Genomic DNA, 24,572 nt, shown 5'->3' on the forward strand with positions numbered 1-24,572 from the left:
GCAAGGAATTAAAATAACTGTAATTGTGCAGGAATAACAAGAAACACAATTTTAAAAATCAATAAATTTCGTGGAGAGACGATACGACTATACAAAGGAGTTCTTTGTAGTGCTTAAGGTTGTTTGGAAAGTTTTGTAAAACTAATTTTATAAAAGAAAGGAAAACGGTCAGATAACAATCAAACAATGGTCAGAAGTGTGCACTTTTTATAACAAGAACAAAAAATAGAAATTTGGTAAATAAATAAATAAGTTTTAAACGTTTTAAGAATATAAAAACTTTTGGTGAACATCAGGTCCGAATATTCTAGGTTGGACTTTCAGACTACGTTCACTGGACGTCGTTCAAAACATCGTTTGCTACCTGGGAAATAATTAATTGAGTTGCATTTATTATTAAGTAGAATTAATAATAAGACGTGCTTATGTAACACTTTCAAATATTTATATTTGATCAAATTTATTTGAAAAAAGGATTAGTAAGCAGACAGAGACTTTCTTCATTCGGCGAACCGACAACGAGCGGACCCACTCAGTGTCCAATCAAATTGAATGGCGGAACTGTAACCAGAGAAACCCGGAAGTGTATGTTTAGTTACGGTTACTTCTTGATAATAAACTTTTAGTACCTACCAACGTCAACTTGCTTTAAAGTCTGTTATTGTTAAAAAAGAAAAAAAAAATACGATGATTCTGTTGTTTTTAATCCGACGTGTTTATTAGTCTGTAGCTTTAACTCGTCCAGGAAGCATGGATCGTTGATCGGTTTGTTTACATGGTGAATCAGCTGACGAGCTAACGTTAGCAAACTTGAGTCACATGAGTTGTTAATAAAACACCAGTTGTATCTTCTTAAATGAAACGCGGAGTTAGAGAAGAACTTAGCGTGTAGATGTAGAATAGAAAGATTTGCTAGGAAGGCACTAAGTGAGACATTTGGGGTATGTTAATGGGAGACTAAAGCTGCTACAGAAGGTAAAGGCGTTAGCTACAGGTTCCTGTGTTTGTCATCGGATCAGGGGACTGTTTTAAAGGCCCTGTGGTGGCTTCATGACAAGATGCCTTGCTCCTGTGGGGACTGGAGAAGATGGATTCGGCCGCTGGTCGTTGTGTTGTATATTTTGTTGCTAATTGTCGTCTTACCGCTTGTCATCTGGGAGCTACAGAAATCTGGGGTAAGTTCATTTTCATTGTTATATGCAACACGTAATGGTTATTGTGATACAAAGACTTAAGAAACATATTTAATAAACACCAGATTAATATAGTTGTATGTTTTTAAACATGGGCTATTGTACCTTTTTACTGTTCAGCTCTTTATAGAGTAACACCGGTGTAATTAGTCAGTCAATCTGCTCAGGTAGTCAGCACCTTAATAGACATGCTGCGTGTTTTCTGTTGTGTTAAACACAATTAAGTCAAGTTCATTTGTGCAGTACATGTCATCAACAAGGCAGTTCAAAGTGTTTTACATCATAAAAACATTATATTGTCATCAATTATTAAATAAGTAATAACCATTACATTTTGTCAAATATTGATCAATGATCCAGTTATTACTAATCAAAGATAACTCTAATCAGGTTTAACCTTTTTGCAACAGGAAATATTCATAAACTTTCACATTTGTCTTTTTCTTCTGTGAGGAAGAAAGCCCTGTTTCAGTCAGTTGATTGACAGGTGGTGAGCTCTGTGCTGATTTTATGCTCCATACAGCCGAACAAAACTCTCTGGTTACACCAACTCTTTCTTTTGAATTTATTTTAAATGGTTTTAAAATTGAGGAAGATTATGTGTTAAAAAGCTTATCAATTTTTTATGTGAAAGTTTTCCAAAACTCTTTATCCTTTGAAGCTCGGTAATCAGCTGATGGCAAGCTGTTGGGTTGTTAGTCTGTATGTTATGAAAACTGACCCAAATGAAAATTTGACACACTGTAGTTATATTTATGCAATTTTCTTCATCTAATAACAGGTTGGAACTCACAACAAAGCATGGTTCATTGCTGGGATTTTTGTTTTCATGACCATACCTATATCATTATGGGGCATTCTCCAGCATCTGGTGCACTACACCCAACCAGAGCTCCAGAAGCCTATTATCAGGTGAGTCATGTCTGCTACGAAAACCCAATAAAGTATTGACGTTTTTAACAATATTTTTTACTATTATCACAATTTTTTTTATTATTTTAGGATATTATGGATGGTCCCAATCTACAGCTTGGACAGCGTGAGTCAAATAATTTTAAAAAAGTGTTTTTATTTGACATGCATAGTATGCATGTCAAACTGTGATTATAAGAATAAGAAGTATGACATTCTCTGCAGAATTGCCTGAGGCAGTTGTCTTTTATTTTTTTCCAGTGGATTGCGCTAAAGTACCCCAGTATAGCAATCTATGTGGACACGTGCAGAGAATGCTACGAGGCCTATGTCATCTATAACTTCATGACTTTCTTGCTTAACTACCTGGAGCGTCAGTATCCCAGCTTGGTGATGATGCTGGAGGTCCAGGAGCAGCAGAAGCACCTCCCACCGCTCTGCTGCTGCCCACCTTGGCCAATGGGAGAGTGAGTTCCATTAAAACAAAACCAGTTTTACAGTTGTAACAAAAAAATATGGTGCTTCCCACTGTGATACTATTAGTTAAAGAATAGATTAGATTTAAATTGTGTCTGAACAATTGGTATTTTTAAAATTTAATTGTCTTATTCGACTTCCAGGTCTTTTCTCCAACATTTCAGTTTAGCAAATTCATTTTTTTTGCTTTGCGTAATATAAAGCATACATTATTTTTAAGAATTTTTCAGGCTCTGTTGGTGAAAATTCAGTGATTTTACCAGATAGCAGAGTGCACCAGGAAACTAACTATTTAAAAACGTGAAGGCATTTTATTAAGTAATCATAAAGAAGAGTAAACAGCTCTTTAAGCTCTTTAAACAAGTTTGTAGTCTGGTGATTTTCCACAATGTGACGAAGGAACGATGTCAGTAACTTTAAGAGAGACATTAAGAACGGCAGTCAATCAATCTTCGAAAGGTCATAAAGGCAATTCCAGAAAATTTTGAATGCAACAAAACTTTGGTTTAGTTGGGCTTATTGCAGCCACACTTTTCAAGTAGTAACCATGAACTTATCAGTTTGTTATAATCTTTATAAGGTCATCCATGTGACTACTGAATTTAACTGAATAGTTTGTTGTTCACGTCAGACAACAGTTCACACTTACTGAAGATCACCTGACTTTTTTTCTGTAATATTTAGATTTTGTATGTGAAACATTTATATTTTCACATACAAAATATATGTACGTGAAAAGTTGCTACGGGCTAAAACTTTTCACGTAGCATTTGCTGATACATTTATTTAATTTTATAATTTCTGATTCAGTTTGAATATTTCTCACTTTGCGTTTCTGATGGTTCACAACAGTGAACCCGTCGGTAGTTTGGCCTCGTCTTCAGTAACTTCTTCTCTTTTCTCGTTTAACCAGGGTGTTGCTGTTGCGATGTAAACTGGGAGTCCTGCAGTACACGGTGGTAAGACCCGTCACAACAGTGATCGCTTTGTAAGTAAATTCTAATTTTGTTGCACCCTGTTTATGCTTAACTCAAATTATTTGGCATGTGATATAGTGATAAATAAATGCATGTGTTTCTTCCTAGGATCTGTCAGCTGTGTGACGTTTACGACGAAGGCAATTTTAGCTTTAAAAATGCCTGGACATACCTGGTTATTTTCAACAACATGTCACAGCTGGTAAATATGTTGCTGTTATTTCATATAATTGGCTGTATGAAACTTTAGGTTTTTGTTGACATTTCTCATTTTGTTCCAGTTTGCAATGTACTGCCTGGTTCTGTTCTACCGGGCTCTGAGGGATGAGCTGAGCCCCATCAAACCAGTGGGGAAATTCTTGTGTGTCAAAATGGTGGTGTTTGTCTCTTTTTGGTAAATCTCTCCTCATTGCTGATATTTCATGTCAATGTATAGGTAATCTGTATCTGTTTGAGGAAACTGAGGCTTTGTAAATGTTCCCAGGCAAGCTGTGCTGATTGCTTTGCTGGTAAAAGTGGGAATAATCTCAGAGAAACGGACCTGGGACTGGCAGAGTGTGGAGGCTGTTGCTACGGGCTTACAGGTAGGCCAACATTGTTAAAACGCAGCTGAAATACCTAATTATTTAATAATGTTGTGAAACAAACCAAGCTGCATTGTTTCCTTCAGGATTTCATCATCTGTGTCGAGATGTTTCTCGCAGCCATCGCTCATCACTTCAGCTTTACCTACAAACCTTACATCCAGGAGGCAGAGGAGGTCTCCTGCTTTGACTCTTTTATGGCCATGTGGGACATCTCAGATGTCAGGGCGGATATTTCTGAACAAGTTCGTAATGTTGGTAAGTCCTTCATGTTCGCTGATGTGCAGGTGCATCTCATTGAACTAGAAAATTATGAATCGGTTAATTTATTTCCATAACCTTATTCAGTGTTATAGCTCATCACATAAAGTGTGATGATATATTTCAAAAACAATTTTGCCAAATGTTTTGATTAAAATGTGATTCACTGCAGTGAGTTAGTTAATTCCATACCTTGCAATTAACACAGAGATTGATTCTCACCACTAATTAATATACAAGCAATAAAAAGGGATTTTTAGTCCAGGCACAGGAAAAAATGTGAATGTCATGAACAGTTTTCATTACAGAAAGTGAGACTCATCTATTCTATAGATTCATTACATGTTACGTAAGATATTTCAAGCCTTTAGTTTTTGTAATTTTGATGATTATGTCTTACAAAGAATGAAAATCCAAAATGTACCAGAAAGTTAAAATATTGCATAAAATCAATAATAAAAAAAGTAAACAGAAATATCAGGCTTCTGAAAAGTCTGTTCGTTTTACTCTGAATAGAGGACTTTGGCTCACTGATCAACAGTTCAGTTTTTCTCCTCTGCCCAGGTAGGACACTGCTGGTGTTATCTCTGTTTAGGAGGAGCTTATCACTACCAATGACAGATGGAGCCAATTTTCTGGATTAATGTGTGGGCAGAGTTTCTTTAAGCACCAACCCCAGTCAAACTCTCTGGAATAAAGTCCTTATTAATGCTGTTTATTGTAGTAGTAATGCATGTGTGGACTGGATGGGTTGTTTCAGACATCTGGGAAAAATTTAATGTCAACTTTCCAAACCTTGAAAACATCTGTCTGAAATTCATTCATTGGATAAATGGATAAATACACTTTTAGGGTTGAATTAGTGAAATACATTCACTGAGATGCACCTTTCCTTCAGACATCTTTGGAAACAAGCTTCGTAAAACCCTTAAATGTGTTTTTTTTTCTTTTTGTGGACTCGTTTCCAGGAAGGACAGTCATGGGTCGCCCAAAGAAGTCGTATTTTGGCGAGGCGCAGAACGACGGCGAGCGTTCTGGGCTTCTGTCTTCGGCGTCTCAAGACACCATCACAGAAGCTGCAAGCAACCAAGGTCAGTACGAGGGGCTTGGAAGAACCCTCACACCGCATTCCTTATCAGCGCCGGCAGGGTTGGACTCGGCTGTGTGGGAAGAAGGTCATGAGGCTAGAACTGACTCAACCCAAGATAATGCAAGGATGAATCACACCAAAGAACCAGAAGAGGCGGATCTCATAGTCATCACATAGGTTGGTCTATTGTCATATGACTGGGCAGGTCCCAGGTCCAAAGCTTAGGCAAACAAATGACACTAAAGCTGATTAAAATCAGCAAGACGTTTTTCAGCCAGTGAAAAATGAAAAGGACCTCTCCGTTAATGACAGCTGTATGAATGTTCTATCGAAGGTTGGGTCTTGCATGGCTTATTGACACGCATTTCACTGTTTTATGTTGTATGAGAAAAGAGAGAAAAAGCTTGTGCTCAAAGTTCCCACAATACATCCATTATAGCCGTTAAAAAGCCAAGAGCATGTCTGAACCCAGGATTGTTTCTGTAGCCTTTCAAATCATTCTCTCTTAGCAATGTCTTTATATGAAGTCTGACAGATGAGCAGCTTTCAAATGTTCTTTTTATTGGGATGTTCTTGAGTTGCAGGGCTTAACGGCATTCAGGAGGCTACATTACTTAAGAGAGTTATTATGTAAAGTTGACCTTTAAGTGCTTTATATCATGTTATATTTCCTCATCAAAAACATACCCAGAATGTTGTCTTGACTCTTTCATACATGTTTGAGCAATCCTTGTGTCTCCCATGGCAACTATTCAGGGGTGCCTAAATGCTTAGTCATACAAAGCTCCACCTATTTAGCTTAAGCTCCTCCCCCTCAAAACTCTTCTATATGTTTGCAACTGCAGTTAGCAAACATATGTGTCTGCTGAGCTTTTGCTAACGATTTCTTAGTGAAAAACTTCACAGAATGATTATAGACAATATAATGAAGGAGAATTATTGTCATGATGTCCTGAAGGTGAGCCGTTAGAGTAGGAGCTTCTTAAAGAGACAGAGGCCAATTTCAAGGCGTCAAATTGCAAAGTCAAATTTCTTTTAAGTTATTTTTGATATGTACAGCATTTTTAGACCTGAAGGTAACATTGTTACTTGATTTTGCTTTAAAATGGCACTATGTGCTTGAAAACTACATAATGCCCCTCCTTTAAAACACATTGATTTTTCCAAAGCTAAAATATTTAGCTTTATTTTATTTTTTAAAATAAAAAATGTTTCCAGATCAAAAGAATCAAAGAATGAAGTAAAAAGGCAACATTTTTCTCTGTGTATTTCTCTGTGTATGCAGACTGTTTGCTTGGTTATATTAGATCAATGCAAGATGAACACACTCAGTGTGTACTGCATTTTATAATGGTGTCAAATGTGAGAACATACAGAACTCAACTTCAAGTAGTACAATCAGCTCTCTGTAGGTCAAATACTGTAAATGCTTTAGTCTGTACAACTAACTTCTGATTCACTTTTCCACCCTGGATCAAAAAATCCATTGATTTTTTTCATTAGTTTAGCAAATATGAGCAACACCAAATAATTTTTTTTTCATAACTACATCTTGAATAGATGTTTTTCCCTTTAATATTTTAATTATTTTTCCACTAATATGGTGATTAGAACGTGGATTTGTTCATGTCTGCTGACAACATTATTTTTAAAATAACATACAACAACTTGACGTCTAGAATCCTGAGCTCATGCATGTTGTTGCCTTTTTTATATATATGAACCTTACTGGAATATATCATATCTGATGTAAATACTACACTCATGAAATGTAAAATGTAAATATCAATAAAAAAATGACCAAAAACTAGTTTTTCATTGTGTATTAAAAAATTCCACATGCATTGGTGAATACACTGCAAAAACACAAAATCTTACCAAGTAAATTTGCCTTGTTCCACTGGCAGATTATTTCACTTCTAACTCAGAGCTTTTCATCAATACTAAGAAATTATTCACTTAAAACAACCTCCTATATGATTCTGAAAAGTTACTTGTAAGTTAGTTTTGTCCTATTTCAGGTGTACCAACATATTTGCAGTAGATATTAGACCAAAAATACTTGGTAAGATTCTGTTTTTGCAGTACAGTTTTCATAATAAACACTTTAACATCTGGGTCCATAAGGACAATTTCAATACCACAGTACATTTTATATGTACTATGAAATTAGTCATACATGAATATTACTAGAAAATTCTATCGCAGTTCCGTCACAAGGGCACTTAAAAACTTTGTCATGCAGGTCATTGCTAAAAAAACAAACTACAGCTTAATATTTTCTTACCAGAATAAACAAAATGTGTCACAATAGGGTTCCTGCAGACTCTGTAACAATGGAGCTCTCCTAAAAATGTATAAAAGGATGGTACCACATAGGTTTTAGTCCATCTGCACAGGAGCGTTGTCTAAATGAGCGGAGATGGAGATGGTGCTCTTGTGCAGCCTCACAGCCAGACGGATCCAGTCTCCAGCTTGGACTTGCAGGGGATCCTGCAGAACGGCAGCGGCCTGCTTCCAGTGGGAGTTCCGGCTGAGGGTGCTGACGCTGACATCCGGGTCCAACTGAATCTGGTACCAGAAGGGAACCGCAGTAACCCTGCCTCCACAGGTGGCCTGCACCTGTGTGGGATAGGAATCAGTGGAGAGTAATTTCACTATAAAACTGTTGTTTTGGGATAAAAAGCAACAAAAATAAATGACTCTCTTCACACCTCAGGCCGCATCAATAATGCATGTTTTACCTTGACTTCCCTCTCAATGTAGTTTTTGTTGACATCCATGAGGTCCAGAACAAAAAGCTCCAGAGCATCACTGAGATGTCTGCACTCCAGAGTGGAGAAATCCAAGAAGACATGAACCGGAACCTGCAAGATGTGACATTTCATTTGAAAAACAAGGAGCAGGTTAGGATGTATGAGCTTTCTCTAATGCACATGGGAGCAAAATTATACACAGGGCTGGTAAATCAATAACAATATAGAAACCAATTTAAATACATCTTATTATTTTTGATACAAACAGTGAGTAAACATCCAGCTGGTCATTAAAGTTTAAGTTGCCAAGAAACATTTATCCAAATATTAGTAGGGGTGTATGTATATATTTGAACCCAAAATCTCCAAATGAATATAACATTCATACAGAGGAGGAATGCATGTAAAATCCTTGGTCTTGGGTGTTGTTTCAGATTATAAGCATATTGTTCATGTAACTTTCTCTAATGAAGCAAAGCTGTGTATTAGGTGATAGTGGGGCTTAAATGTGCCTATCATTGATGGCTTCAAAGAGAAGACATCTGCTAGAACAAAAAGCCGTCCCCCATGAGAGGTCAGCAGAATTACGAGCACAAACATGGCGCTGGAGGAAAACTGGGATTTCCAGACCAAATAAAGAAAAAGAATTTGTAGGAATTTGGCAGCTGGGAAGCACAAATCCAAGAGGAGCAACAAAAACACAACTCTAGACATCAGTATTCTGGGAGAATTGCTTGCTTAACTGGAAAAGGCATTAGTTAAAACATGTTTTACTTAGGATATTACAGTGCAACAGTCCATTTACTTAGAGTGGTGTTAAACCAACCACAGAAAATCCAGTAAATGTTCAATAATATGTGAATGCTGATTATTCAACTGTTAAAAAAAGCATGTAATAATGTAATCTGGTAGTACTAAGGGATTACTGAGCACTTCCTAACATCTGCTCTGTCTTAAGGCACTATAAATAAGGTAAAGAGTCAAATCAGATATATACCCTAAACATGTTTTAAATGGGATTATTAAAATAGCTGCAGCAATAATTTCCATAGTGCAGTAATGTTACATCCCCAGGAGGAAATGTTTTGGTTATAGATGCATTAAGAAGTTATCATTTTTGAGTTTGTTTCATAAGTTCTTATAAAAATCTGTTTTTTATATCTATAATTGACTCTTAAAAGTTACTATTTGCAAGCTATGCTACCTTCCTTTCTTCATTTTCCATATTTATACAAAAAAGGTCAAATCATTCTACAAAATTGTGTTTTGTAATAAGAGGATTCACTTTGTTTTAAAATCTGAAAATAGAAATAAATTTTAATTTCTTTTTGTTAGTTTTCATAAAAAAATTTTTTAGGAAATTGTTTTCGCAGCTTTAGGCAAATTTTATTTTGTAGTAGAGGGGACAAAAGATGTTCTTTAAATAGAAAAGCCGCTGACCTCTGGCTTAGAAAAATACAGAGCTTTAAGTAGAACATGCTTCAGCACCATAATCTGGAAATCATCTCTCCTTGTAAGTCAGTCTACTGTGGATTGTTTTGAGAAAAATTGAAAAAAAAAAAAAATCAATGGAATGCCTGAGATGCTAAATATGCACCACTGCTACTCAGTAACTTTATCTCTTGCTACACTATGCAAATCCTTTGTCTGCTCCAATGAAGCATTCAATCACCTCCAAACTGAATGCTACGTTCTTCTACTTCAACTGATTCACCTGATAATATTTAGGTATGTCAGAGCACAAAGAGCCAGCAGAAGTTTTTCATCTTCACCATGATCAGGAGTTCAGGACAGAAAATAAAACTAAACGGTGAGGTCTGCACAACGAGTGTGTGAAACCAAAGTCAGAGTCTTTGCTTGTGTCCATAAACTTGGTCAGTAAACCTCAATCTGATTCTACAACGTTATGTATCCTTGTTTTAAGGAAAAAATAAATTCTATGTCCATCATTCTTTTAAACTAAACACATTGGCTAATCAAAAGTCAGATATGACAAGTCTTAAAATTCACTATATGCATTCAATTCCTCCACATTTACACAAATGGTGTTTTCAATACCCAAACATGTTATGGCAACATAAGAAATTAATTAACATAATTAATAATTTATGACTCAGAATAAAAGGTAGAACAAGAAATTATCAAAAAATCATCTTAAAAACTGAATGCTGAACTGAAAATGCAACCTTAGGACCTTTACAACCAAAGTAAACATCATTTTAAAAGTTAAAGCCAGTTGATGGAGGAATACTTACAGTGAACTGATTAATAAAAGGAGCAATATTAAATCCCAGCGTAGGTTCCCGGCCCTGGACAGCACTTTCCAGTAACAAAGTGTCAGACTCCACCAGCATACCGTATACAACAATCTTCTCTGGAAAAATACGCCCTCCTTCTTCCAGCAGAAACCTAACATGGAAAACAAGAGAAAAATAAAGCAATGCATGTCTTTTATGAGCTTTTTTATGTCAACATCCATAGGGTTGAGTCCTTTTTAGCGACTTTTTAAAGTATATTTACAAAATTTCAACTGTGGAGCCTTAAAAACTAATAATCAATAATCAAAACATGGACAGACAACTTTCAGACAAGTAGCGTCCAAACTTTTTGCAACAATTGTCAAAAGTTCTCATGGGATAAAAATGTTCTTTTCCCCAATTTAAAAATGCAATTATTTCTCTTTTACCTACACAACAAAAAACTAAACATCATGTAATATTTTATGTTTGCTTTAATATTTAAGTATTAAACCTTTTTGGGGTAATTATTTTCAATTCTGCTGGTCTATAAAATGTTTTTAGCTTATTCACATGTACAAAAATGAGAATTTTCTTCTAAAACTTTTGCTGTATTTAGCCCAGCATAATAGATTGGTGTATCCAAGTTGAGTAAAAAGTAGCTGGATGTATGTGGCACGACTAAAAATAGAGGGAAAAAAGGTTTAAAAAACAAAAAAAAAGTTCTGTTTAAGAAGATATAACCTTGTCAATATAAATCTCATTCTAAAAAATGTCAGAGGGCCAAATTTGTACCATACTTGAACTGTGGTAGGGGCCACACAAAATTATCCCACGGGCCATAAATTGCTCCTAAGCCACACTTTGGACACCTCTGACTTATACATAGGATATAAAAATATATTTACATTTATATATACCACATAATTACATTCCATACTTTTGTGGAGTGAAAATAAACCCTGACAATAACATGACAATCTGAATACAAAGCAAAAAATGTGACTAAATCACTTATTTTTAAAGGCGGAAAAAAATAAAATAAAAAAATTTTGTTGCTTCAGTTCATTTTTATCTTGAACTGAAGCAATCTGAACACAGATTGGTCATACTTTGAAGCTACTGTGGACTAAAACAAATACTCTAGTCCTGACCTGGCCAGGGAAGCTTTCTCCATCAGCTTCTGCCTAACAAGCCCACATGTTTCCACGCAGTCCAGGATGATGGCGCTCCACAGCTTCTCACGGGACGGCCGCTGTAACATCCCCTGCTCGTCCTCCGTGTGGTTCAGCCAGAACTCCAGATGCTGCTCAGATACGTCATTGGAGCGAGCGAGTCTCCTCAGGACGTTCTGCTGCTTGCTCTTCTCCACAGAGCTGTAGGCCTTTACTTGACCCTGGCGGGCCGCGATGAGGGAGAGCAGCGAGAAGCCCTCAGACACATCCAGCACGTAGAGCAGACTGCTGTCCGCCGCAAAGGAAGCCATGCCAACCGTATTTCGATTTGGATTTTTAACCTTCAGTTCAGAGATGAGCTTGGTCAACGCGGTGCAAAAACTCTGATGGTAATCCTGATTGTTTAAGAGCGCCATCTCTGAACACTCCAGCATGCAGAAGTCTTCGGATTCACTCTGACTCGTCTGGAGGCACGCTAACGCGCTGCACAGTTCCACCTCTGGGTTTGGGTTTGGGATAGGTTTGAAGGAGTTGGGGAAGTCCATGCGCTTGTCGAGGTAGATTTTGTGTCCGTCTCTCAGCACGGCGACGCAGCTGAGCCTCAGGTAGGCGTCCCGGCAGGAAACTTCAACTATCAGCTCATCCAGAGGCTTTAGCACAAAACCTGCAAAACGGAAAACAAGGAAAACATTTAACTTCGTCTGATTATACAGCTACAAAATGAAAACACAATATATATTTTAATCTACAGTCAATTAGGACAGAAACTAACGATTATCTTAGTTATCAATTAATCAATATAAAATTGCCACATTCTGATGATTTTTTTATTTAATCCTTTTTTGTGCAATAATGGAAATACATTAAAAGATGAAAATGAACAAATAATCAAATTCCTCTTTTTAAAAATAATTAATTAATTAGTTTAAAACAATGTTTACTTTACAACGGCAGCAAAACTACTTTTTTTTTCATTTAAAAACATTTTGAAAACCTCATATCCTTTTCATTCCACTTTCCAATTCTGCACCATGTAGCTGTTGATTTATCATTAAATGAATAATTAAATGAATTTGATCATCCTCATTGTGAAAAGAGATCCAGGAGAGCAGACAATGAGAGGATTCCTACTGGGATACCATCTGTTCACGTCATCTCGAAGCTCGTCAGACGTATTTGGGGGAAAATGCAGATTTACTGCTCATTAAAATTTCATCAACACTAAAGAGAGTCGCAGAATTTCAGGGCGTCCTGGATGACGGATGTTTATCATCCCTGGGAAAGGTGGCGCCTCCTTTGAGCCCATTTGAACTAATTAGCAGAGGAGAGACATGCTGTGCAGTCTGGTCTGCAACTGGGACATGTCACCTAATGTCAGCAACTCTTCAGCTCAGCGCTGTCTGCAATCACAACAAAGTGAATCAAAGGGCCTTTATGGATCAGGACACTGCACAATAGTGATCTCATTTTAATCTCACACCTTTAATGCAACCTTTTAAGATTACAGAAGTTGAATTACTGTAACAGGTGACTATAATTTTAGCCATTTGTGTAAGTTTTCAAATGAGTATAAATGAAGTTCAGTTAAATATTCTATTTGATTTCCAACGATTTCAGAGAGGAAAATCTCTGTGCATTGTCTTTTACTCTCATGGTGAACAATATGTTTTCTGAAAGTTTCCCTTTGGGCTTTCTTTGCTTTTTTTATTCCGTTTCATTCCAGTACTTGATCATTTCCATTTAACTCTGACCTTCCAATCGTAAAAAGGCTCCTAGACTCGAGAGATGAACCAGAGCCATGTTGAAGCATAACAAACAAAGAACCTATTTTTTGGGTTATTGGATCTTTAGACACTTTGATACCAGTTACTCCTCCATCTTGACTAAAATATATGAAATAAACCCTCCAAAGATCAAAGAGCGCAACAAAAGTTTGAAAGATAAACAAAAAACACATGAAGACCAGATGGTGACAAATAATAAAACTAAACTTATACTGTGAAAACATAAAGAACATTTGTCCATCATACTCATCGCGCTGTGGACAGGGTAGATGGCTTGCTCCCAGCAGGTGTCTTCCTGCGGTCCGGTGGACAGACTGTTCTCCTCGTCCAGGTGGAGCTGGAACCAAACAGCCAGAGCATCCAGTTCTCCTTCCTGAGTGACGGGCAGCCGCATCTCTCGCACCTCCCTGGAGGTCAGGCCCTCCAGTTCCTGGGAGTTTCACAACCATCAGAGTCAAAGGAGAGACCAACAAAACTTTAATTAGGATTCACAACGAAAATATCTCCAAAAGGGTTGGTTCTGATGGATTTTATAGACAATATAAGCACAAATAGTGCATTTAGTTGTTGCACACTCTTGTTCAAAGTAGCAGTGGGTGATGTGGACTTACAGTTTAATCACAATAAAATTGATTATTTATTTATCACTTATTTTTTAGGCAACTCTGACTGCAATCATAACCCCACAAACACAGACAGTGCTGTTGAAAAACACAGTGCACTTCTTTAGGACACCAATTACATGAAAAAGTGAGATTTTAACCACAAAACTGAAACATATTTATTGATACGCTCATTCAGAAAATGGTGGAGAAAATAGTAAAAATATTCTGACAATACGGACAGTTTTTTTTTTTTCCATTAATATCATGAATGGCAATTTAATGTGAAAACAATAAATCAAAATTTATATCATGATTAGCCAACTGCTATTATATTATTGCTTTGTTGAAGGCAGCCTGATGACAAAGAGTCAACAAAAGTTTACTTCAAATCTTCAACTTATATTTATCACTTTGAAACCATTTAAAAACAGTACGGAAGTTCTAAAAACTGTTTTCATTTTCCTCTTTAAATATAAATAAATTATTTCAATTACATAAGCAGGATATTTGAGGAACATTAAAATGCTAGAAATGACCAAATGTTAATAAATTGTTAAGTTATTTAAATTGAAGGCATAAATCTCAATGTCACATACTCTGAGTTACTTTCTATCTCTGAAATATTTTCTGAATTCGTCCAATAAACTAAAATATAAGAATAATACTTCTGAGATTGTGCAGTCTGTTTTTGCTTCAGAAAGTGATTTTTCTGTCACCTGAACATTGTTGAAGTCTATGGTGAGGGCCGTGAACGGCTCTGTGAGCGCTCTGTATCCCCCGGGCAGCCGGCTCAGCCTCTCTGTGGTGTACGGCTCCGTGGAGTCGTCCTGCTCAGGGCTGCAGCTCACCGGACTGCGGAGTTCCCCTGCTGCCGCCATGGACAGACCACCCACATCTGCAGCACACAACCTGAACCAAAACACAGACACAAGCAGACAAAACAATGTGTGGGGAGTTCATCTCAGCATGCAGTGCAAGACATTTCCACTGTGCATGCTGGTATAATCATTTCAAATAAAATTGAAGCATTTTGTAAGATTGCTGTTTGTAAAGAGCAGGGTAAACAACGTGACCTCAGGAGTTTACCTGTGATGCCGGCGGATCTCCAGGCACTCAACGGCCATACAAAACACAGCGGCTCCAGCAGGGATGACCCGTCCTGTGGCAGAATCTTCTCCAAACTTACCCTGACCCCTCTGCAGAAAATAATCAATTAAACGTGAATCTCAGAGAAAATCAAGTCAGTGCACAGAAAGCAATTGCTGCTTCATAGATTTTTTTTTTTTTTTCCCCAACCACAAAGCTGATGTTTTGCAAATCTTAGCGGAGCGTGTTAAGACCATACCAGGGAGAAAAGACATCAATCAGCACTGTGCAGAAACAAAAAACAACAATTAGGCAGGAAACGAGGGAAAGACTCAGACTCTCTCTGAAAAAAACATGGAGTATGGTTTGCCTGAGGTTTGAAGAGAAAGAACAAGAAGACTTCTGGGAACAATATCTTTTTGACAAATGAGACCAAAATAGAGATGCTTGGCCATAATGAAAAGCTCCATGTTTGGAGAAAACCAAACAGAGAATACATGCAGTAACAACTCCTACAAATAAACTATTATTAGTGGTTGAGGGCTGCTGATTTGGGGCTTATTTTGGAGCCACCAAACCTGGACACCTGACCATAAACTCCTCTGGATAACAAAGTATTCGAAGGTAAAACGTGGCGCCATCTGTCTTGACTGCTGAAGCGTTGCTGAAACTGAGTCATAAACATGAAGTGATGTAATAGCCTAGTCAAAATCCAGAGCTCCTCCTGATTGAAATGCTGATTAATGAGCTGTGCAGAAATTAATGTCTGCAGCCTTCAATGAACCAAAAAGAAGAATGGGACAAAATTCCTTCAGAACCACACGAATCTGGTGAGAGTCGCCGCTGACCTACAACCTGCTGGGGTGTCCAAAACTTTTGCTGTGCCAACATCGGCAAGTCTAAACTACTGGGGGGCATAAAATAATAAAATTAAACATGCAAAAATGTGTTTATTGTAATGTATATATACATTTTTAAATTTTCCCTCCTGAACAATAAACCGGAATTTTATTAAATCTGTAAATCATTAAAGATCCAAAACATAAAGAACCTTACTAAAAGAAAAACAGACAATTTCCAATTTGTTTCCAATTGTTTTTTCCATTTTTTTGGCCAAAGTTTTCACCATTCTTGACCTGTCATCAGAGGCCGAACAAAACCATTGAAAGGGCCACAAATCGCCCCCCACGTCACACTGGTTGAAGCTCAAACTTGAGTAATTTTGGCAAAAAAATATTTGCATTCAAAGATATTTTTATCTTAGACAGTTTTGGCTTAATTACTACTATGAATATGTTTTGTTTTTTTTTATTTGGAGACTGAACATTCCAGTTAACGATTAAATTGATCACTAATTTAGTCAACAATTATTTCAATAATCAGTTAATCACAATTAATCATATTAATTGTGATTAATTTGATTAATTGCGATTAATCCGATTAATCATTTCAGCCTTGCATAACTGTGTCATCGCATACTGTCTATCTGAATTCCAGAGACTTATGGTATCAAATTAAAGTTGTCCTTATTCTGCGTGTTAAAGGCATTCCACTCAAAATATCACTTAGAAAATTCTCTTTGCTCTGGACAGTGTTACCTTTGGAGGCAGGAGGAGGTGATGCCAGGCGTGAATAAGACTCTCTATGATGCCCTCTCCAAACAGCCCTGCGTCCACAGTCTCAGTCACCACCAATGAAACCCTGAGCACAGACCAAAACTTTATTTATGGAGCAATGTCTACAAATTCAATATCGACAGCTAAGATTTCCACCTGTTTGGGATGTCTGTTGGTACTTCCATGTCGAGGGATTTCTTGTGGAGGATTTTGATGCTGCCCTCCATCCCGTTAGCAGCCACCACCTCGCAGGCCAGTTCATACATCGTCTTTGAAAGCTCACAGGCATACACCTCAGCAGCACCAGCTTTCTTAGCACACATGCTAAACAGACAGAAAATAGGCGTCAGAACTGCACTTTTTGTTATATCTAAGTTATTCAATCAGTTAGTGATTTAGGGTGTTTTCACACCTGATAGTCTGGTAGACTGGGTTCGACTGGGGACCAAAAATGCAACGTTTGTTATATTTTCAGCTGCTGCGGTTTGCTTTCACACTGCACTGTGTCCAAACTAATTAAAAACAACTGTGGTGGCACTGCACCAAGAAAACAACACAAAAACCTATGAAGAAGACACTCAGTGCAATTCCTTCTTCACATAAACAAAAATGCAGTAGAATCAGATTTTAGCAGTTGCAGGATTTCTCTTTGTCTCTGGTAAAATACTATGAGCAACTTGTGCCACTAATGCTAGACATACGGATTTGTTTTGGTTGTATTTACCCAGAATGCCCTGCACTATAGTCCGCTTACTGCTTGTAAAGCAGTCTCTGCATTCGAAAAGTGGCAGAGTTCACTTAAACCAAACCAAGATGTAGGTTATTAGGCAGACTAGAGTTTGCTTTTTCAGTCAACTACAACTACAGAAAAATGTCCAGGTCTTTAAATTGTGATGGAAAATGTCTCACCCAAGGATTCCAGTGCCAGTACCTATATCGAGTATGGTTTTGCAGCCATTCTGAACAGCCTTCTGAATGGCCTGCTGGTACTTTCGGTTCCTGCCATGGTCGTTGAGCATGAGGAAATGCCAGCGCTCCACGAGCCAGTTGGCAACACGGTAAAAATTCTCCCTCGCTTCTGGAAAGTCTGGCTTCAGCTTCAAGGCCTTGTGGAAATGACCCGCAGCTTCATCTCTAAATCCCATTCTGTATTGTAAAACAAATGAAATTCATCATGTGAAATTGAATACTGCAAATATTGATTAAAAAAAAGTTATGAACGTGTTATCATGTACCGGAAAAGGTGTTCTCCCATGCTGTTGAGGATGACCTCATCAGCAGGGAAGATTTCCAGAGCTTGTTCGTAGCAGTCGAAGAGTTCCTGAATCCGTCCCACAGAGTCCAACTCTTCGGCCCATTTAAACAGAGTGAACCTGAAAGAATCCTGAAAAAGAACAGTTCACTGTATTTAGTTCTGCTAAGCCATGTGAACACAAACACAATTTCTGCAAATGGTGAAGAGAACAGAGTGAGAACCACATGGCATGAAGCAAAGACAACATTTCTGGGAGCTGCATCATCATCATCCTCAAGAAAACAATGCTGTATTTTCAATAAAAAAAAGTTTCCAGTCAAAAGGTGCCACAGAACATCTAAATTAGCTACTGCTTTGCAAAAAAACCCACACATTTTAGGAAAAAATACACAGGTACAGTGGAGGATGCATACAGCAACAAGGTTTTTCAAAGAGGTACTAATGGTTTTTAGCCTTGTTGGGTGACTGAGCACATTTCTTTTCTTCTTGACAGAAATAAAAAAAATAATGTACAAAAAAATAATGTACAAACTCAAAGTTATATATTTCAGTTTATACCACACTTCATAATTCTAATTTGATTATAACCGCAAAATGAACACAGGCTGGTCTAGAAAGTATTATACCGCATGTTTTACCTGTGCAAAGTCCTTGAAAACAGGTGCAAGGTTGAGCACAAGGAGGTAATGGACAAAAGCTGTTCCATAATCCTGGTTGAGCAGACACTGCTGGGCGCTCTCCAGGGAACTGGAGACCAGCTGGTCCCTGGCAGGGTCCACTCTGCGTCGCCTCCGGGCCCTCCTCCCATGCTTGGGCCTTGCACTGGTATTTGGCATCCTTAAACGGAAGGGAAAGTGAAATACAAGATTTCAACTTGCTGAAACTTGCTTTAACTGCTATAGCCGGTGCAAATACCATGTAAGGATGCACTCAGATTCGATATAGTTATAGAAATAATGATTATATTTACTTGGCTTTAAAATAATATCACTTGCTCACTTTCTAATTTTAAGCTAGTGTCTAAAATATGTTTAGTACCGCTTTGCAGTAATGATTAGTTCAGTTCCAGTTCGGGTTGCAAACTGAACAGAAACCAATTCAGTGCATTTAAAGTGAATATTCAAGCACACTTAATACTATCTAGCCTCAATATGCCATCCCATGTTATATATTTATGTTATTCCTGATATCAGAGCACTTTCGGTTATGTTTCCTAATATTCAGAAACGTGCAACACTTACTCTGAGCAGAGTTAGATTCCAGGCTAGTATATGGGTTGAAATTGCAGCTGGCCAGCAGCTGCAGCCAAACACAGAGGACTTAATGTTGACAGCACGCAAACCCGACCATGTCGTCCATCAGCGGTTAGCCTCACTGTAAACAAAAATAACCCTGATAACAAAAAGACTGAAGGCCGAGCAATAATATCCGCAGTGATTATCACTGCAGCAGTTTATTTTCGTGCTTGGTAATATTATAGTTTTAACAGTTATCTGGATGATACCCGAAGCAGTTTTTTATATATGAATCACATTTACAAATATCCAACTGAGCGGCGCAGCTGTCCGCTTGAATAGCGGCTCGGTAGCAAACGTGTCTCCAATTACACGTTCCGTACCTTCACTAACAAAAACGGATATTTACTTAAAATAGGAAAATTTTGCTAGCAAAAGTGTGTTTATAAAGGATTTATTTATTTTTTATTTATCTACATATTTATCTACAATAAACGTGTCTATCTTAGTTTTGTCTTTGATGACATTGAGATCTCGCAATTGAAAGACAAAGAGAACAATTGATCAAGATGGTTCAGTTTTTAGAAACGTGGTCTGAAAGAGCCTCATTGCATCTGAATGAGCCCAGGGTCGCATATCAATAAAGGCATTATCTCAAAAGCAAATGACTGATTGGTTATAATTGTTAGCTGTATTCAATGTGTTATTAGTTATCCATTCAAATTCTGCATATCAGTAGTAAAAAAGCAGTTGTCTTAAGGATACACACCCATGTTTAAATGCTAGGTTTGAGACTTACACATAAAGAATGTGAGAAATAATTTTAAAACTTTTTTTCTATACTAGTATAAGATGCTTTGTTATTATCGGGGTTAATTATTTTTTAGCATCTATCTATATTTTATCCCAATTGTTATTCTACAGCACTATGTAGTGTTAATCACTACATGTTTGTATTTTATGTAGTAGTGCTGTTTGTGCCATTTGGTTCATTATTCACAAAATAATTTTACTGAAAGTTTGTGATTTCTAATAATACTAACATGAATACAGATCTTATATGTGAAATGCCGCCACACTATATTATTTCAGTTTGGTTTTATAAATGTCTATAAAATCGAACTTATAAATTGAATAAAACATTAAACATTGCACAATATGACAGTGAACTACCTTCATGTCTATGCATATTTTGCAAGAATAACAGCATCCAAATTTGAATGCAACTTTATATATTTGATTTTATATGATTATTCAGTGCTTACTCCAATTATCTACCATACACGTATCTTTTCATTAACTGTCATTTAGTGTTTTTACTGCTCAGATGAATAAACTAAACAGCTGTATTGACACTACTTTTTAGTAGCCTTCTGGGAAGTACTTTATGTTAAGTTGCAGTTTTTTATATTTAAAGTATTTATATTTAATCTCGGAATGACTGAATGAACAAATAAATGAATGGTTAGTCGCCAGCAAACACAAAACGGAAATTCGAGTGACTGAATTCGCTCGGACCTGGACATACTCTTTGAACATGGCCGCGCATCATTTGTAAGCCAGCAAGCAAGGCGCCGCACAAGGAAGGCGAAATGTACGCTTAATTTCGAGATAGAGACCCACACCGACCATGTGACTGATATAAACATATCAGAGGTGTTTCCGTACAAACACACATATAGGAAGAGAATAAGAGAGAGAGAGAGAGAGAGAGAGAGAAAGAAAGAGGTTTTCTTGTAGCTTGTTCTCGATATGCCTTTATTGTTCAGTGTTGCCCTAATGATCACTATTACTATCACTAGAATTAACATACAAATAGATTCATCAAAGTTAATTGAATGGAAACTACAGTGTTAGCAACTACTGTTGCCTTGCAGCAAAAAGGCAACAGACTGGGCAAACTTAGCCTGTGGTTGAATCCCAGGCTACGTTTTTTTTTTCTGCATGAACTTTGTTAGTTCTCCGTGTACGTGAATGGGTTGTATAACAGGGGTGCAAACAAATATTTGCAAACAAACTAAGGACAAGCCCCAAACTGTGGAAGGAAGCGCAGAACCAAAAGAGAAACCACGCATGTAAATCAAACATTTTATGCGCCAAACACCTCCCTCGTCCACTTCCCCCATGACTTCAACCGGGCCAACCGCCGGCTGGCTGTAAAGGGGCGCACCTTATTAAGTTTTCTACACGCTCTCAGATGTCAGACTTTCTCAATCTGTCACTTTACTAGGTGGAGTTCCTTTAATGGACAAAGGGAAAACTGGACACCGCACCCGTTACTTTCTAAAAACATATTTTAATTGACTTTCCAATGAGTCTCTAACTTAAAGGCGCGTTGTTGTTACCCTTTTAACGGTCCTACCTGTTCGCCCTTCGTGATTTTATTTGACAGCGGTGGAGCGGGGAGCAACACCCATGCAGCCGTGTCAGAAGTTACAATGCTAACAACTGTTAGCTGCTGCTTCTGCTACCTCTCAAAGCTATGGTCCATCATTCTGACCTGAAACCTCCGGAAAAAACAGCGGCGGTGTGATCGCAACCGTTTTTGTTTTCACAGCTACAGGGTTTGCGTAGCTTTCTTTTTTTCTCCCTTTCTTTTCCCCTCTTCTCCCCCGTCGTTTGGAGACGAAGCTGTCACAGAAATGGGACTAACCCCGCTGGAATTCAGTGAGTGCTATCTGGACAGTCCCAGCTTCAGGGAGAAAATCAAGGCACAAGAAGCTGAGCTGGACAAAACCAACAGGTTCATCAAAGAGCTCTACAAAGATGGGAAGAACCTCATCAATGCGACTAAACGTAAGTTTCTAGTTTGCTTGGAATCAAGCTTTTGTTTTACTTAAGAGTAAAACTAACTTTATTCTTTTACTACATCATGTTTTGATGAGGTGGCTCGACTGACAGTACAACTAGTGTTAATGGATGTAATCATGTTTATCTAATCAGATCAAGGCGTTGTCTTTTTTATTCGTGTCAGTATTTATTCTGTAACATGAAACTGAATTTCAAGCAATTATTAACTAACAGTTACAGACGCCATCAACTAATAGATGGCTGTTCTTAATCTAATCCTGAAAACTTGTTTAGTATTTGTGGTACGCTGAGTGAAACGGCATCTTAAAGCTGCTGGGCAAATTACTGCAGAATAATCACCTTATAGAAAGTTTGTCACTTACTGGAGAAAATGCCATGATGTGACTTTGTTTCTTTTGCTATTTTGTTGTAAATTGTTGTTAAGCTCTTCAACATCAGATCTACCCTCCCAAAACAAGTTCCCATAATTGAGGACATCATTAGTAACACATCAAAGCTTAGTCATTTTTCCAGTTTATTTGCTTCTTTACTTGTGTGCTTTAAAGCTGCTGCTTAAACCTTGAGCAATATGGGTCATCTGTTGAACTTAGCAACAGCAAAACTCATGAAAGTTCTTGGAATAGGACTATGGCAGACTGGATTAGAGTTGAACCAATTAGGCTTTTTCTTGCCAGTGAAGATTTGTTGTTGTTTTTTATTAGTATTTTGAGGACTACAACAATAAAACAAGTATTTGGTTCAGACGCAAAAGAAAATTAAGCATGATTTTGTTGCTATATTTTGTAAAATTTCAAACAAATCGGCATTGGCCAAAATCGGAATGGGTGATTGGCTGGAATCAGTGCACCCCAACTTAATATTTGATTTTTATTAAACTCAAAAAAAAAAGTGCATGAAAGTACAACATGATGGTGCAAATGATGGAAGATTTTAGTGTTGATCCATTTTTTTTCCCATGTTCGACAGTTGATTACATCCTGCTGGTTTATGTTTATTTTGAGATGTCATTTCAGAACACACAAGAAGAAAAAAGTATGAGGTGATAAGGTCATAAACCATTTTTCATCCAGTCAGTTCACACTGTTGTGATGTCATTGACCCAAACATGCACAAAGCAGAATTAATTGCTGGGTTTTCTGGTGGAGTTTGCGTAAATTTGTACTGCCAGCATCTGCATTTCCATTGGCCCTATAATTGCACAATTTGGCATTTTGAAAATAAATGTGCTTAATGGAAACACAGGAATTTTGAAAAAACTAATTTTTTAATCAAAAGTTTTGACACTAGGATGAGGTCATTTTTTGGCCGCATCAAAATTTGTTTGCTTTACAAAACTGCAATTGAAGTATTTCGCATTGCAATATCAACAGTCAGATATTGCCACTGATGCAAACCACAAAGACGACGACGACAGGAAGTAGTTGGAGGATGATGGCATGGCCATGTTTTTTTTTTAAAGATATAGTGTAAATCTACTTAACCACATGTGATTCTAATTTTGTTTCTTTTTTGGGTAAGGTACATTTATTAATGTAGCACATTCTCAGCAGCAAGGCAATAATACAAAGTGCTTTACATGACTTAAAAGGAAATACAAAGAAATGAACAAACCAAAGGAAAGAGCAAAAGAAGAAAAAAATCTAATAATGTTGATCCAAAGTATATAAACTAGATACTTATTTAATGGAAACACTGAAATAGTTTTTTTTTTTTGTTTTTTTTTACATTAGCAGAAAACTGCTCACATTTGTAATGGAAAAACAGCTACTGTGAAAATAAAAATGCACACCTCAATATCATCTTATACTGGTCCTTTACTGGAAAATGTCTTTGACTTTTCAATGTTCTCCAACCCTGATCTTCATGGCACACTACCCTGGACGTTTTAGACGTTTTCCTGCTTTAACAGACGTCATTCAGATGATCACATTTCAGCAAAATCCTGTTAATCAGCCATCACTTGATTTAAGGTGTGCTGACACTGGAAAACATCTAAAGCATTCAGGGCAGTGTGCCACCAGGACCAGGGTTGGTAGTTTAACCTGTTTTTTTTTTTTTATCGTGCATGGAAAAATGCTGGAAAAACTTGGTGGCTTGGTCTTGCCCTACGTATCCTGGTCTGTTATAACCTCAAAACATCAGCCGTGCTTTCTTCTGTAAAACTTTCTGCAGTGTGTCTCCAAACATGTGACTTATGATTTTCATTTTGCCTGAAGCACAGCATGCAGTCATTAAGTGAAATGTTTCACAAGCTTGCAATGTTCTTCGTCACAGAAGGTAATTAGGGATGTTAGTATATTTTACTTCATCATGACAGAAAACTTCACACTGACACCATGACCTTGGTATAGATATAGATCTCTTTAAGCACATGGACACTCACTGTTTTATCAGTTAGTTTTGGTTGAACTGCAAACATCTCGGCTTTTACAGCTCAACAACAGTTAGACATGAAAGCATAAAAAAAAAAATGAAGGCACTCCACTTTACGTGTAACCTGTTTATTTCAGAATCTACA

At 37.3% G+C, this 24,572-nt stretch overlaps 3 protein-coding genes across 3 annotated transcripts in view; 2 read left to right on the forward strand and 1 right to left on the reverse strand.

Annotated features, from left to right (window-relative positions):
• The first annotated feature begins 563 nt into the window (after positions 1-563).
• On the forward strand, positions 564-6,538 carry tmem184c (transmembrane protein 184C). The gene is made up of 10 exons (XM_007561998.2): positions 564-1,175; positions 1,975-2,105; positions 2,196-2,232; positions 2,367-2,572; positions 3,496-3,570; positions 3,668-3,761; positions 3,841-3,953; positions 4,044-4,143; positions 4,230-4,401; positions 5,373-6,538. Exons 1-10 carry the CDS (start codon positions 1,059-1,061, stop codon positions 5,669-5,671), a joined length of 1,344 nt encoding a protein of 447 aa, XP_007562060.1. The 5' UTR covers positions 564-1,058; the 3' UTR covers positions 5,672-6,538.
• Positions 6,539-7,437: 899 nt separating this feature from the next.
• On the reverse strand, positions 7,438-19,670 carry prmt9 (protein arginine methyltransferase 9). The gene is made up of 13 exons (XM_007561999.2): positions 19,250-19,670; positions 18,647-18,845; positions 17,989-18,137; positions 17,663-17,899; positions 16,910-17,077; positions 16,736-16,838; positions 15,138-15,247; positions 14,768-14,960; positions 13,693-13,876; positions 11,642-12,326; positions 10,506-10,659; positions 8,239-8,361; positions 7,438-8,116 (listed from the first exon to the last, which is right to left on the reverse strand). The coding sequence occupies exons 2-13, from the start codon at positions 18,842-18,844 to the stop codon at positions 7,877-7,879; spliced, it is 2,544 nt and encodes an 847-aa protein (XP_007562061.1). The 5' UTR covers position 18,845; positions 19,250-19,670; the 3' UTR covers positions 7,438-7,876.
• Positions 19,671-21,154: 1,484 nt separating this feature from the next.
• arhgap10 (Rho GTPase activating protein 10) overlaps positions 21,155-24,572 on the forward strand; it is a 55,979-nt gene continuing 52,561 nt past the window's right edge. The window contains exon 1 of the mRNA XM_007562001.2: positions 21,155-22,039. Coding sequence (XP_007562063.1) covers positions 21,886-22,039 — 154 coding nt within the window. The 5' untranslated portion in view covers positions 21,155-21,885. The remainder of the gene's footprint in view (positions 22,040-24,572) is intronic.

This window comes from Poecilia formosa, unplaced genomic scaffold (assembly GCF_000485575.1).
Source record: "Poecilia formosa unplaced genomic scaffold, Poecilia_formosa-5.1.2 Scaffold132, whole genome shotgun sequence".
In the NCBI taxonomy this organism is placed as follows: Eukaryota; Metazoa; Chordata; class Actinopteri; order Cyprinodontiformes; family Poeciliidae; genus Poecilia; species Poecilia formosa.

What these genes read in the sequence shown, in the direction of transcription:
- prmt9 (XM_007561999.2), bottom strand. Translation starts at nt 18,844, where the DNA reads ATGCCAAATACCAGTGCAAGGCCCAAGCATGGGAGGAGGGCCCGGAGG. An exon ending in CCAACAGACATCCCAAACAG is followed by an intron (nt 16,839 to 16,909) that starts GTGGAAATCTTA and finishes GTCTGTGCTCAG; the next exon opens with GGTTTCATTGGTGGTGACTG. An exon ending in GAGATCCGCCGGCATCACAG is followed by an intron (nt 14,961 to 15,137) that starts GTAAACTCCTGA and finishes GTTTTGGTTCAG; the next exon opens with GTTGTGTGCTGCAGATGTGG.
- tmem184c (XM_007561998.2), top strand. Translation starts at nt 1,059, where the DNA reads ATGCCTTGCTCCTGTGGGGACTGGAGAAGATGGATTCGGCCGCTGGTC. An exon ending in CAATCTACAGCTTGGACAGC is followed by an intron (nt 2,233 to 2,366) that starts GTGAGTCAAATA and finishes ATTTTTTTCCAG; the next exon opens with TGGATTGCGCTAAAGTACCC. An exon ending in TGAACAAGTTCGTAATGTTG is followed by an intron (nt 4,402 to 5,372) that starts GTAAGTCCTTCA and finishes ACTCGTTTCCAG; the next exon opens with GAAGGACAGTCATGGGTCGC.